Source organism: Canis lupus, chromosome 8 (genome assembly GCF_048164855.1).
Source record: "Canis lupus baileyi chromosome 8, mCanLup2.hap1, whole genome shotgun sequence".
NCBI lineage: Eukaryota > Metazoa > Chordata > Mammalia > Carnivora > Canidae > Canis > Canis lupus.
The window spans coordinates 60815231-60830458 of record NC_132845.1 but is presented as its reverse complement, the minus strand read 5'-3'; the positions used below and the strand labels follow the sequence as shown (position 1 = coordinate 60830458).

At 46.6% G+C, this 15228-nt stretch overlaps 1 protein-coding gene across 3 annotated transcripts in view; it reads right to left on the bottom strand.

Moving 5' to 3' along the window:
* Positions 1 to 13736, bottom strand: part of LOC140638754 (integrin alpha-D-like) — a 29245-nt gene extending 15509 nt beyond the window's left edge. For 2 of the 3 annotated variants that reach the window (XM_072836608.1, XM_072836607.1), the window contains exons 1-14: positions 13603 to 13736; positions 12397 to 12502; positions 10003 to 10106; positions 9787 to 9857; positions 9537 to 9651; positions 8231 to 8361; positions 7440 to 7585; positions 4676 to 5076; positions 4406 to 4479; positions 3037 to 3166; positions 2787 to 2929; positions 2459 to 2599; positions 2156 to 2365; positions 68 to 198 (exon numbers count right to left, since the gene is read on the bottom strand). In XM_072836608.1, the coding sequence (XP_072692709.1) occupies positions 68 to 198; positions 2156 to 2365; positions 2459 to 2599; positions 2787 to 2929; positions 3037 to 3166; positions 4406 to 4479; positions 4676 to 5076; positions 7440 to 7585; positions 8231 to 8361; positions 9537 to 9651; positions 9787 to 9857; positions 10003 to 10106; positions 12397 to 12502; positions 13603 to 13648 (1949 nt within the window). In that variant the 5' untranslated portion in view covers positions 13649 to 13736. The remainder of the gene's footprint in view (positions 1 to 67; positions 199 to 2155; positions 2366 to 2458; positions 2600 to 2786; positions 2930 to 3036; positions 3167 to 4405; positions 4480 to 4675; positions 5077 to 7439; positions 7586 to 8230; positions 8362 to 9536; positions 9652 to 9786; positions 9858 to 10002; positions 10107 to 12396; positions 12503 to 13602) is intronic. The other variant, XM_072836609.1, reaches the window with a different exon arrangement.
* Between the last annotated feature and the right edge of the window lie 1492 nt (positions 13737 to 15228).

Genomic DNA, 15228 nt, shown 5'->3' with positions numbered 1-15228 from the left:
GAAGGGAGGGGGCAGCTTGCTGAATTGGACACACAGTGGGCAAGGGTGGGATGTGGGGAGTTGTCACCTGAGCAGCAGCACCTGTCCCTGGGCCCCCACAGCCAGGTCCACCAGTCCATCGTGGGTGAGGTCCTGACCCCCACTCAGCGACTGCCCAAAGTACTGGAGTGTAGGGGAGAGCTGGGAGCCTGCAATCCGCTGGCCAGAGAGGGAAAGGAGAAATGGAAGTCAAGGGGAGGTCATTTGCCAGGTTTGACAAGAAAGATTTTGAAGGAGACTGCAGCCATGGCAGATCTGACCAGAAATATTGAAAAGGACAGATGAGAGGGTAGGAATGAAATTCGACAAAGGAGGAAAGACTATCCACTGGAAGAAAGACAGTCTTTTCAATAAATGGTGCTGGGAAAATTGGACATCCACATGCAGAAGAATGAAACTAGACCACTCTCTTACACCAGACACAAAGATAAACTCAAAATGGATGAAAGATCTAAACGTGAGACAAAAATCCATCAAAATCCTAGAGAAGAACACAGGCAACACCCTTTTTGAACTTGGCCACAGCAACTTCTTGCAAGATATGTCCATGAAGGCAAGGGAAACAAAAGCAAAAATGAACTATTTGGACTTCAATGCAAAGGATACAGTCAACAAAACTAAAAGACAACCTACAGAATGGGAGAAGATATTTGCAAATGACGTATCAGATAAAGGGCTAGTTTCCAAGATCTATAAAGAACTTACTCAACTCAACACCAAAGAAACAAACAATCCAATCATGAAATGGGCAAAAGACACAAAGAGAAATGTCAGAGAAGAAGATATAGACATGGCCAACAAGCACATGAGAAAATGCTCTGCATCACTTGCCATCAGGGAAATACAAATCAAAACCACAATGAGATCCCACCTCACACCAGTGAGAAGGGGGAACATTAACAAGGCCAGGAAACCACAAATGTTGGAGAGGATGTGGAGAAAAGGGAACCCTCTTACACCTCTTGGTGGGAATGTGAACTGGTGCAGCCACTCTGGAAAACTGTGTGGAGGTTCCTCAAAGAGTAAAAATAGACCTGCCCAATGACCCAGCAATTGCATTGCTGGGGATTTACCCCAAAGATACAGATGCAATGAAACGCCGGGACACCTGCACCCCGATGTTTCTAGCAGCAATGGCCACAATAGCCAAACTGTGGAAGGAGCCTTGGTGTCCATCGAAAGATGAATGGATAAAGAAGATGTGGTCTATGTATACAATGGAATATTACTCAGCCATTAGATACGACAAATACCCACCATTTGTTTCGACGTGGATGGAACTGGAGGGTATTATGCTGAGTGAAATAAGTCAATCAGAGAAGGACAAACATTATATGGTCTCACATTTGGGGAATATAAAAAATAGTGAAAGGGAATAAAGGGGAAAGGAGAAAAAATAAGTGGGAAATATCAGAAAGGGAGACAGAACACGAAAGACTCCTAGCTCTGGGAAACGAACTAGGGATGGTGGAAGGGGAGGACGGTGGGGGGTGAGGAAGACTGGGTGGCGGGCATTGAGGGGGGCACTAGACAGGATGAGCACTGGGTGTTATTTGTAGGTTGGCAAATTGAACACCAATAAAAATAAGTTTATTATAAAAAATAAAAATAATAAAGTGGATTAACATCAATCAATCAATCAATCAATAAAATTGAAAAAAAAAGTGTCACCATAGAAATATAATAGTTCATTTACTCATCATTTGTATGTTCCCTCATAAACATCCGATGAACAGAAGGCTTAGCGCTCCACTCAGCCGGCTTTACAAGAACCTATGGAGTTTTTCATCTACTGTTTCATAGGAGGAAACTAAGACTCACAGAGGCTAAATCAGTCACCTGTCTAAGGCCACAGAGCTGACGTGGCTGGCCAGGCATTTGACCCAGGGCCTGCAATCCCTTAACCACTAAGCTGCCCACAACAGAATGAAGTCTGTTTGGAGCCAAAGGAGAAAGGAAAGATAATTGGCACTGGGTGGGCCCGGTGACACTCAGGGCACTAAACCCCCAAAAGGAGCATGGCTACTGCTAAGGTCAGTGACAAGGCACAGCACCAGGCAAATCTGACACCTGCAAAAGGAGGTAGAACTGAAGAGGCTGCAGGTAGTGGCCTCACCTGGCTGTGGGAGGGGCTGATGCCCAGTCCTGAGGTTCCATGAAATAGGTAGACAGCACCTCGGTTCTCCTGCTCTCCTGGCGCTCCGATGGCCACATCTGTCAGCTTGTCCCCATTCACATCGCCCAGCAGTGTCAGGGCTGCCCCAAAACGGCCCCAGGGGTGGCCTTGCTCCCCACGGAGAATGACCTCACACTGCCACTTTGCCCTCTGCAGAACAAAACCAGTGTCAGGTCCCAACCGAGGTCATCCCTCTACCCCACACCCAAGGCCCCACTCAGCCCAGGCTCATCAGACACTCACCCCCGGGGGCAAGGGGCACACAGACACCTGGCCCCCCTGGGTCGGCTTGTAGAAATGGGGAGCCCCGATGAGGACGAGGTCAGTGTTGCCATCTCTATCCACATCCACTGTGCAGAGGGAGGCCCCAAAGTAGGAGCCAATCTGCAGGGCAGAGCCTGAAGTCACCTTGCCTGCTCCTGCCACAGGTACACCCTCTGGGACAGGTCCCACTTCCCTCCAGCCACCAGGGCCTTCCTCGATGGGCCCCCAAGGCCCTTCATCTCCTTCCTCTGGGCCCTTAGAGACGCTGCCACCCTCATGTTCTGCTCTGGTTTCCTCGACACCCAACCTGGGTCCCTGAGACTTCAGCCTTCGGCCTCCATTGCTCGGATGCCTGAGTGAAGATGACAACCTTCCCGGTGTGCTGATGGCGGGGGGCCCCCAGGATCAGGCTCTGTACTCCCTTCCAAAAGGCCAGCTCTGTGGAGTAACCTGAGGAGGGCAGGCCTCAGCACAAAGGCTTCCTGCCCACCCCCTGAGCTCCTGCCCCACAGGCAGCCCATCTCCCACCTGTGCCCCCAACCATGGCCTGTTCTCACCCAGGTAAGAGTCCCTCATGTCCACATTCTCTTGAGACATGTTGATGAAAGTGGGGCTCGTCTTTGGGGGGTACAGGAAGGCACCTCCAGACCAGCTGAAGCTCCCCACAGCCCCCAGAACTGGTCCATCCTGGGAGGAAAGGATTCCAGGGCTGAGCAGGCCTGAGCCAAAAGAAGCCAATGCCTATTCCAAAGCAAGGCCTGCCACAGACTCTGCTCATTATTTCCAATTCTCTTTCTCCCTCCTTAGTGCTCTTCAGCAGCTTCAGTGTCCCGCACTCCTAATGTCTCTCAGTCCATCCCCAGTGCCATTGTTCCTACAAGTCCCATCTCTCCTCACCCACCTCCCTTTCTGCCCTCCCAGTTTGCTCTTCTCTACTCCATCCTTAGTGTCCCAGGTTAGGTTTCCTCTGAACCAAACGTATAGCCACCACCCTGCTGACAAACCTGATGACTCCTAGTCACCAAGCCCCTGAAGTGACATCCAAGGCCATACCCTGTCAAGCCTGTGGAGTTACTTGATGTTTTAAACACATGAAGCAATTGACGTCGACACCTCTCTCTTCTCTCTTTATGGGACTCAGCTCCTCCCTTGGGAAGAGTCAAGCTCAACCTCACCTCCTCTGGGAGGTCTTCTTTGGCTCCCACAGGGAGTGATAGGCGTTTCCTCCTCAGCATACTTTATTGCTGTTTTAAAGCTTTTGATTACTGATAATTGAACATATACCAAAGTAGGAAAAACAACCTATTAAGTACCCATAGCTTCAAAATAAATTCATGAGCAATTTTGTTTCATTTCTGTTTCCCCCCTAAAACACTTTGAAACAAACCCCTCTGGTTAGTTTCAACACACATCTACTTTCACACAAGTCACACTATATTGCCATTTCTTTCACCTGCATGATCAGCCTTTCCCATCTTTCCACCTCCATCACTCACTCTGTTCCAGCTGTGCTGGCCCATCTATCTCTCTAGTACAGTAACCTTGTTCATACCTCAGGACCTTTGCACTTGCTTTGTTCTCTACCTGGGGCAATCTCTTCCAGATTTTTGCAGGGTAACCTTTTCTCATCTTTACGCCTCAGTTGTCACTCCTCAGGTCTCCTCTGATCACCTCTCCTGACACCTAGCAACATCTGAAGATTTTTGTTGTCTCCTCCCACTGGATATGTGCCTATGAGAACAAGAACCTTGACTATCCGTTCTCTGCTGTGCTCCTAGTACCTCCATTCACTGCCTATATGTGTCTCTCCAAACAGACAGTGACCTTGAAGACAGAATCCGTTATCTTCTTTACTTTTGGTTCCCAGCTCCCAGCACAGGGCTGGCTCAGGATTGGTGCCCGGTGTCAGGTATGTGCTCCACCTACCATTGTGAGTACTGAACTGAAGCCTTCTTGTGACATCTCATGTTGGAAAGAGCTACTTGTCGTCGACTGGGTTCCTGTAGGGAAACAGGTCACTCGGGCGGTGGGGGCCAGGAGACCACAAGGACTCAGAGCAGGAGAAGAATGAATCTGAAGCTCAGGTCTGGGGCACAATTTTGGGTGAGCTGTGACTAGGGATGGACCCACAGAATTGCGAGGACAACGGGGTCTGGAACCTTTCAATTCCAAGACCCAAGCGCACCCTGCCTTTACCTTCGAGTGCAAAGATCTTCTCCTGCAGCTGCTCCTGGATGCTGCTGAGTGCTGCAAAGTTGTCCACCCTGAACACATGGTCCTGAGCCGGCTCTGAGCCAATGTTGTCCAGCTCCTGCTTGGCACTGGGTTTCCAGAAAGCATCTCCCACCTGTGGCAGAGAGGCCACTGAGGAGGAGCCCGCCAGCCTTTCTTCCCTGGTGAGGTGCAGCCTGAGTCCGAGGGAGACATGAGGAAGAGGACATACCCCAATGGCATAGCGGATGATGCCAGCTCTCTCTGCCTGGGGGATGACGTCGCTGTACTCCAGGGGGTCTTTGTATTTCTGCCCATCTGTGATGACAATGAGGATCTTCTTGGCACTTTTACGGGCCCCATTCTTACTATGAAACAGTTCCTCCCTGTAAGGGATGAAAAGGAGATGATTCTCTGGAGATGAAATTGATTCTAGAAAGGAATAAATAGCTCTAGAAACTCATCTGGAGACACTGGGGAGCTCTGGTACTTTCAGACTCTGTAAGCCATGTTAGGAAATCGCCTCAGCCCTTTTTGAGCGTCACACAATTATTAGTAAGACCAATAATAAAGGAATTCATATTCCTTGTTCTAAATTTCCTCCACCATGGTACCACATTTCCAGTAGGTAGTATGTTTCAGAGTAGGAGCTTGGAATCTGGAAGACATGGACAATTACTTTACCTTTTTGGGCCTCTGCTTCTTTCTGGGAAGGTGAGAATAATAATTGTACTATAGCTATTTTTCAAAAGCGGCCCCCAGTGTGCCACATTTGGTTCCTTTCCCATATTGAACCTGACCTGTGTCCTGTTTTCAGCAGTATTATGAAATGTAAGTGACACCATGCCAGTTATGAACCTAAGAAGCCTTGGTATCTCTTGAACTTTGGGGATCCCTGAGCCACTATGAAGGAAGTCCATAGTTCGAGAATTCTGAAACTTCTATAGCTATGGATAGAAAGATTCTATACCATCTTAGCTGAGCCCAGCCTTCTAATCATTCCTGCCTGGGCAGGAGCCATGTGAATGAATCTCTCATGTTCCAGCTTCTAGCCACAGCCACATGGAAGATCTCAAATGAAAACAGATGATCCCAAAATCATTAAAAAAATAATAAAATAGTTGTTGCTTAAGCCACTAAATGTGGGAGTGGTTTATTAGGCAACAAAAGATAAGTCAGAAAAATCATATCAGGTTATTCTGAGGATAAAATGAGGCCAAGCTTTTAAAACAATGAATGGCCTACAGGTAGGATTAATTATATAGTAGCTGTTAAAAATGATTTTTTTAAAACTATGTGCTAATGTAGTTCTACAGATGCAAAATAAATACACACATGCGCGCGCACGTTTATCACATATAATATTGGAAACAACCTAAAAGTCCAAGATCAAGGAAAGGATTTAGCAAATCAGTATCCAGCTACTTAATGAGAAGTTTTCAAAGGACTACATTAAAAGCTGTAGAGAAACATGGCATAGGTCTATGTAGCAGATGAAAAAAAAAGGCAGGATGAAACAAGTTTCTGCCCACATTGTGACTCTATGAAATATGTCGGAATAAAGGATAAAAATGATCCTGTGCTCTGTGGATAGGATTTGTTTATTCAATTCTATTTTTTAAAAATACTGTGAAGTGGTTGATAGAGGGACTCCAAAAATATTTTTTCCAAAATGTCCTGTTTTATTGATATTTTATCTTTTCATTTTCAACGAAACTTCTAAAAATAAGAAGAAAGAAACCACAGTCAGTGGTAGAGAGTCCCTGAGATGGGCTTGGCCCTGGGGAGTAGGGAACCTGCTGTCTTTGGTGACGGGAGCAGGATGGATGTTGATGAGAACCACACCACCACCCACCACTGACAGGAGCTCCGAGGGCTAGGAAGGGATGCCACTCCTGTGTGACTTTCAACTCAAGAGACAGAGGCATTCCTCTTGATTGTCCAGTCCCATGAGGTCAGTGTTCAAAGCAGAAAAGCCATCCAGAAATAGAGAGGGTACATCTGGCAGGAGCATCCCTTGTTCAGCACTTCTCCAGCACCACCCCCAAGGAGGCAGCCAGGAGGTTGGAGATCCCAGACTCCCAGCCCAGTCCTTTCCCATGAGAGACACATCTTCTGTTCTGGCCACACCAATTACTCATTTCTTGAGTAACTGAGTGCCAAGCACTTCTTGGCCTAGCACCCAAGGCTGGACAAGCACATGGTAAGCACCCACTTAATGCACAAAGCTCACATGGAGGAGGAACGTGTGGGTAGAGTGGGTGGGGAGAGAGGCACAAAGAAGACGCTTTGTGGGTGCACGCTTCTCTGGATAAAATGCCAAACACTTAGCTAACACTTCTTGTGCAGAAGAATTGCATGAATGTTATCTCCTTTCATCTTTACAACCTAGTTGTAAGTTTATCCTCATTTGAGAGTTTGTTGAGACACAGAAACAGTCAGTACCTCCTAGGATTCCCCAGGTCACCGGCGGGGAGCCAGAATGAGAACTCAGATGTGTCTGAACCAAAGCCCAAGTCTCTGGCTGCCCAGGTAGACACATGCTCCAGCCATCCAAGGCCAGGCAAAGAGGAAACACTGCAGAATGTACCTATATTGGGGGAACACTCCAAGGATGTCCCCACCTACAGCTCCCTTATTTCCCTTTTGAGCCCCTTTCCCCAGAGTTCCCAACCCTGGAGAAGGACTGTGCACACCAGCATGAGGAAGTGGTGTGGCATACCCACATGAGGCAGAAGGCGGAACTTACACCACTTTCCGGATGCCCGTGGCTGTATATGTCAGGCCGTCCAGTTGGACAATGGGATCCACCAGGCTCAGAGGGTTCCAGCTGCTCTGGAATTGTGTGAAGGTGAAGTGGATCTTCAGGAGGTGGGAGTACTGTATCAGTGAGAACTGCAAAGGACAAAAGAAAGGCCCTGGGGCTCAGGAGTTATTCTTTAGTAAACTTTTTATCTTGGAATAACTTTGGATTTACAAACCATTTCCCATGTGTTTTTGAGGCTAAAAGCCAGGAGAAATTTGGCCCCAAAAGAACACTAGAAAATCAAAACCAAACAATGTTTCTTTCATAGTTTGCAAGGAATAACCTTGCCAACCTCACTATTCTTAACCTTGGATTTTTAGAAAATTTCATAACAACTTGTGGGCTGTATTTCCTCACTTTTCAAGAATTTCTACACACATATACACTAATTACTGAGAAATAAAATAATAAGATAAATCATGAGTTACATGGAAAACATAATAAAGAAATCATTATTTGGCCAAGACACCTTCAGTCTAATTTCACAGCAAAACTTTTTTTTCAAAGCTTATATATAGTAAAAAACTGTATTTCCTAGGCCATGTGTGGACATGTTAATTACCATGAGGGAATTTCCTCATATCAGAGCTCAAATCAGCCCTGCACTAGGACACTTAGCCTCACCATGGCACAGGCCCACTGAACCAACCCCCAGCAATACCTCCTAAGTTGGCCTTCCCCAAGGCAACTGCCACCCGCACCCCACTCCTAGGCCTAAGGGACCCAGTCTTCACCAGGGTGTTGGTGCCCTCAAACTGTCCCATCACAGCTCTCACAAAGTCCTTCATCTGCTTAAAGTCACTTTGCTCAATACTGCCAGAACCATCAATCAGGAAGACAATGTCCATCTCTTGACTTGGACACTCTGTAGAGAAGGAAGAAGGAAACACAGATACATATGTGAGTCTCAGCTGTCTCCCAGGGCCCAGAAACCCTTCCTGCTCCACAGAGTTAAGGGGCCGTTCTTGACCTAGGAAACTATTCCCACCCAGTTTCCACATCCTCCACAGAGGAGGCCCAAATCCATTACCCACACTTTAAGATATAAAACAACAAGCAAAAAAACAGAGAGACAGACAGACAGACAGATGAAGAAAGAAAGAGACTCATGACCAAAGGGAACAAACTGAAGGTACCCAGAAGGGCGGTAGGCAGGGGGATGGGTTAAATAGTGATGAGGACTAAGGAGTCCACCTTTGATAACCATTAGCTGATGTATGGAATTGTTGAATCCCTATATTGTACACCTGAAACTAATATAATACTGTATGGTAACTATACTGGAATTGAAATTAAAACTTAATTTAAAAAGAGTTCTAAACTCAAAAAAAATCTGATGCCCAAGCCCCTCCCCCTTTGGCAGAGTCCCTATTCCTCCCTCCTTTCACAAGGCCTAGAAAGGGTAAAAGAAGTAAAGGACAGAGGCCATACGGACTCCTTAGTCAGTTACTCAACAAACATTTATTGAATACACACCAGGAATGTCATAGAGCACAAGGGGAAGGCAATTTAGCAATGTGATTCAGGTGTGCATTCTGAGCATGCTGGGCTAAAATCCTAGCTCAGTCATCTATTCAGGCAAGTTATGGAACTTTGCTGGCTTCAGTTTCCCCCATCTGTAAAATGGGAATAATAATAGTGCCTAACACATGGGATAGGGTAAAAAGTGTTAATATGTACATAAAATGCTTAAATAGGCCCTGGCTCCCCATAAAGGTTGGCTATTAGGACCATGGCTCCAGGCACAAGAACACACTTACAGCAGATGCTAAGGTTGCTACCAAAACCCACCCCTCTCAGGACACAGGTCCCTATTATCAGCTACAGGGAGTAGCTGAGGATGGCTCCCAGCTGAGAACTCAGGAGATGCCTTGACCAAATTTACAACTCCTGCTCCTGGGGGCAACCTGCATCCAGCCATGCTCCAAGCTCCTCTGGCTTGGCTGAGGCCCCTGTTCTGATCCATCGAGGTCCACCTTCTTTGTCTACCCACTCTTCGGTGCCAGCGTGTGCTCACATAGAATCGCTGTCTCTACCTACCTGGTAGGGCAGCAGGTACTGTCCAAATGGTCTGCAGATGGGAGTCCAACAGGAGGCAAAAGCCTTCTGCATACATATTCTCCCCACAGGCTCTGTGCATGGTTGGGCCACAGGCCTAAGGGCAGAGACCTATGTGAGCAAAGAGGCCCCCAGAACTCTCCATACTCATCTCCTCCAGCCCCATCCTCCCCTGACCCCTGGCCCTACCCTCGCCCTTCCCTTGTGACCCTCTTATGACTCGGAAACTCACCAGCAGCCAGGGGCGACTGGCGGCGGCTGACAGGGACAGACCCAGGGACATGTTCACAGCATCTGGGGGTGCTGAGAGGGCAGGTACACATGATCACACTCATGGCCATGCCCTCATTTGGGGGAGAGAGTCAGAGTTCCCAGAAACCAAGGCAATAGGAAGGAAACCGCGGTATAGGAAGATTGAGGGCCGCAAGTCTTGGGTGGAGTCACTCACTGTGCAGGGGTATGGGTTGACATAGGCCAGTGGCAGCCACACAGTCATACAACCTTCCTGTTTGGTTGACCGCCACCACCTCCAGGGGGGCTCCCACCACGAGTCTGAAGGCACAAGCATGACATATAGTTGCAGGAGGGGTAAGGGCACAGGACGCTTCAGGTGAGGAAGTATCGCTATGTACAGGGAAGTGAGACTTTGAGAGGGAAGCTCTCCGCATTTGCCACTCATGAGGCTATTCAACTATGAGGGTCTGAGTTTACCCCACGTGTGCTGAAGGAGCATGCTGAACTTTTTGTTTGTGTGCGTGTACACGTAAATAAATGTGTACTTATATACACAGATGGTTTGAGTGTTGTTGTTGTTTTGCATTCGCCAAAAATAAAACTATTCAAAGCAAAAACAGCATTTCCCAGCCATAGGTAAGTGCATTTTGTTTCTGGGGTGCGTTATCCTGAGCCACCCAAGAAATAGATCACCTCAGGTTAGATGGAAAAATCTTCTAAAGCCATGAGTTATCAAGACAGATAGATGATTCTGTAATTGATTGGACAATTTAAATATAAATAATTTAAGTTGGACGATCTAAAGCAGCAGTATCAGAATCCATATGAATATCTATAGTCCTATTAGTGCAATAATTTTTGCAGAATTCTTTGAAAGGAGGGAATTTTTTAATTTTGAAAAAGAAGTATATATCAATAATCTCTCCATTCACATGAGAAAACTACACAAATATTGCTGTATTTTAACTAATTAGCCAAGCAAGCCTTGTTAAGTTAGCATTTAAAGGTTCCTTTAGAAAGCTATCCCTTTATGGAAAGCTGAAATTCCTGCGTGTCTGAGACTTGCTGATGAAGACCAAATGAGACAGAGACGTAGCAGATGTAGCAGTTTGGAAATAGTGGCATAAATGATGAACAAACTCATGATCTTAACCATTGATCTGAAGGTTTTTCTTTATCTCCTCCATTCCTTCTTACACACGGGCTTATCTTTTCAGTATTTGGGTTATGATTCAACAGAAACCAGGAAAAACACTAACTGTGTAGCAATCAGAATGTCATCCAATATATATTATTTACTTTATTGTAAATATTGGTGAACAGTGGTCAATCAATAGTTATATGCATATATATAGTTATCAATAGGGCCTGAACACAAACTGATGGTGATGGAAGTGGGGCAGTGACTATCTTTGGATTCTGTGTCCACAGGAAGGGCCCAAAGGGAACCCAGGGGAGGGAGCTGAAGATGTTCCACACCCTGATCTAGGCTGCGGTCACTTGGCTGTACACATAGGAAAAATTCATCAGTTGGACCATTCAAGTTTGTGCACTTCAGTCTACGAGCTCTGTATTCTCAAACAGACAAAGACGAAACCCTGGCACCTGGCATTTTTCCCAGCCAGCCAGCTGGGTGAGGAGGGGGGATGGATGTGCCTGTAGAACTCAGTGACCTCATGATGCTACCTGGTGGTCAATGGAAACTTCCAGCTTCCAACGGAGCACTCCCAGGCTCATTGCCAATGCCACCTCCTGTGTGAAGCCCTCCTGGAATTCCCTCCTGGGTTTGATCCCTCCCTTCCTATGCCTCCCAGACTTTAGTTACGCTTGTATCACATGGTCACTTCAACATCTTGGGTCCCTGTCACTGGGACCTGAGAATGCGAGCTCCTGGAGGCAGAGTGAGGTACCTAATTTGTACCTTCACTCATTTTATTCCACCCAGAGTAAAATAAAAATGCAGGGCCTCTTGTTCATGGGGGAAAAAGGTGTTTTGGGGTTTGGGGGGTGTTTTTTGTTTTGTTTTGTTTTTTGGCAATCCTCCTCTCTGTCTGTCCTGCTATTTCCTGTTTGCTCTTTGGTGTTGCTTTCCCTCAAGCATAGGGATACTCACGGAGCCAGGGCAAACCCTCATAGGACTGGGCGACCCTGCACCTAAGCCGAGTCTGACCTTGCTCAGCTCACGCCAGGGGTTGAGGGCAGCAGCTGAGAAACATTCCCTGGAAGGTCGGGCTGCACGTGAGCCAAGGCTCCAAAGCCCTACACATCTCCACTGTCCCATCGGTCTTTACTTACAAAGCACAAAGGCTAAGATTAAGTTATTAATAATTTCAAGAGGAAGACTACAAAACACTGTAGTCTGGTCACATGTACTGGCCACAGAAAAACAGATTTGAGACCTCCCACCTGACGCAGGGTCTTGTCCAGAGCATGTGGCCTTTCCTGGGATTGTGAATTAGTAGTAGTGGGGTCAGAGGCCTCAGAGGAGTGATGGGCAGTCTTCTTGCCCATGCTGCCCTTCCTCCAGGATACCTCCTGAGCATACCGCGATCAGCCATTCCCCTGCAGGTTGAAGGGGATAGAGGTCGGGGAAGTGGGCCTGGCCTACCTAGATCCGCCAAGCTGGGCCACGCTCTGTCCAAAGCCAGCTCCATCCTCTTGAAAGACCATGGGCTCCTCCACATCCAAGTTGAATCCATGATAAGAAGTCAGGACTGAGGAATACGGAGAGGGAGGTGAGACGGGGTTGCGGGACAGTCAGAAAAGCTCCATCTCCTCTGGGCCCCTGACTTCTTGGGATCTTGATGCCCACCCCAGTCCAGCTCATCTGCCTAGGAGAAAGGTGTTCTCTTTTTCTTTGTTTCCTGATTTGCCGTCTGTGTGGTTCCCGTCTCCCTCCTCCCTCAGAAATGATCAACCCATGAGACAAAGAGCGACAATCCAGAGAAATGCCCCCTCAAGGACATTTCAAAGGATATCCACAATCTGAAATTAGGCCTGTCACCTCCTGGTCTGTTAGATCAGGCATGTCCCATAAAGATAAAGTGTCCATAAATTTATATTCTCAACTGAGACCTTCTGAGAATGAAGGGGGTACCAGGAATAACTACACCAGGGTCTTTGGGAGTGACCCAGACAGACCAGAGAAAAGGGGTGACCCTTCAGGCAGGGAGCCCCATGCAGGACTCGATCCCAGGTCCAGGATCACACCCAGAGGCAAAGGTAGACGCTCAACCACTGAACCACCCAGGCATCCCTGGACATCCCATTTCTTAAGAGAAGCTGGCAATCTGGATTTTTGTATGGACTCTGATTTTCAGCTGACATGCAAGTGATTTCAAATGACACATGAATATGGTCCTGATACAGTTATCTATTTCTGGACTATTCTCTTGGCAGCTGCTAGGACAGCGTTCCTGAAATCAGGACATGTGGGATGTGGAGGACAGGGAGGTGATATGCAACATTTCCCCTCCCTGGTGACTCTGTGGCCTTCCCCCTGGGCTCTGGGGCAGACTCTTATCCCCCGTACCACACACAGCAGGGCCATCACAGGTGGAATTATGGAGAAGGAGCTTATCCTCCATCCCGGCATAACCTACCAGTCCATCCTCTCTCATCTTTGCTCAGGTTTTCCCCTCCCCTGATTCCAGACAATTCTTCCTTCCACACAAGACTCTGGACACCAGGCCCCTACCCCACCCTGTTCTCAGCTCCTCCAGATAGCTATATGAGCTAACCACCAGCCTCAGACTGTCCTACCAGATAGAGATGTCCCCCTCGGCTTTTCCCAGTTCTGAGGGCCCCCACTCACCACCCAGGAGGAGCATAATTCTAAAAGCCATCACTGAGCACCACATTGAAGGAGAAGTCAAGAGCTGAGCAGCAGAGCACTGAAGGGCACTCAGTGTCCTGGGGGAGAGTTAATATACTGACTCAGGACCTTGGAGTGACAGAAGGAGGGGCACAGTCAGGAAGTCCTTGGTTAATAATAGAACAGACAGGGGCAGGAGGTCAAAGACACTCTTAGGGAAAGTACCCCATACTCTCTCACCACCAGCATCTCTATAGATATGGCTTCCTTTTCCAGGGCCACCCTCGCCAGCCCTTGAGATCCTGTTGGTACCCAATGCGACCTAGGACTCCTCTAAATCCTCAGAAACTGGGCTGCATGTAAGTGGAAGGGATGAAACAGATGGCTGCAGCGTGCGTGGATGTGAGCCTGGAGAGAGACAGACCTCCACCTCAGACCTCAGAGAGCAATCTTGAGGGGGAGCATGAGTGAGGGTGTAGTTTAAAAAGCAGACTCCATCAAGAGGAAAATGGATAATCAAATGGGTAAACGGGCTTAGTAGTCAGCCATACAATGGGCTGACTAGTCAACAATCAAAGAGAACAGACTACAGATATACATAACAAGATGGGTGAATCTCAACCTCGCCATAAGTAAAAGAGGTCAGACAGCAGGGTGCATGTTTGATTCCTTTCATACAAATAGACAAAGCTAATCTATGAAGATAGAAATGGAATTGTGATTGCCTCAGATAAGGTGGGGAAGGACTTCTAACATTTGTGAAATTTGCCATTCAACCCTTCGTATTTTAATATTAATAATTTAATGTTTTAATATTTGATAAATGGGAGAATAGTAGATAATAGATGGTTGTTACCTATTCTCTGTAAATTTCTGTGTGTTTTGAATATTCTACAATTAAACATACATGAATGTTTCTCAAACACCTGAAAAAGGCAAAAATGTAAAGGCCCAGGAATAGAGATAGAAGGGTATAAGGCATGATAAAATTCCTAACTATGGCATATTATTTTAAGTATTTATATATATAATATATGTATATGACAGTTATTAAAACACTTAAAATATAAGTTACATGTCAAGGATAGACAACATAAAGTAGTTTTCTAAACAAAAATTTTAGCTCAAATTTCTTGAGCTGATATTTAGTGAACAGAAAAAGTTAATTAGATGCTGAGAAGGGCATTGATGCAGGGAATGGTGCCAAGGATTATGATGGTTGGCTTTCAGGCTGACTTACCTACTTCCTGCAAAGAATGTCAAAGCCAGGTTTGGTTTGTGCTAGGTGTCTGCAGCAAAGAGTACTCTCTCATCAGTCTGTGGATCTGTGAACTTATCCCTTGTGTTTAGAACCACAAAGTAATTTTTGGTAATTCTCCTTAATACAAAATGTAAAGATCTCTTCACTTCCTCCATGTCACCACACTTCAGTTTTAGACACAAACTTGAATGAATTAACATTTCACACATAATCTTTAATTTTGGACTTCCCTTCCCAAGCAAAGCTTGAGGCTAACATTTTGCTGATTTCATCAACTGTAAAGATTCCTAACGTTGCCTCAATTGTATTATTGCTTGTCTCAGCAAAAGTTTGTTTTCCACTCATTTTTTAAAAATAATAAGAGC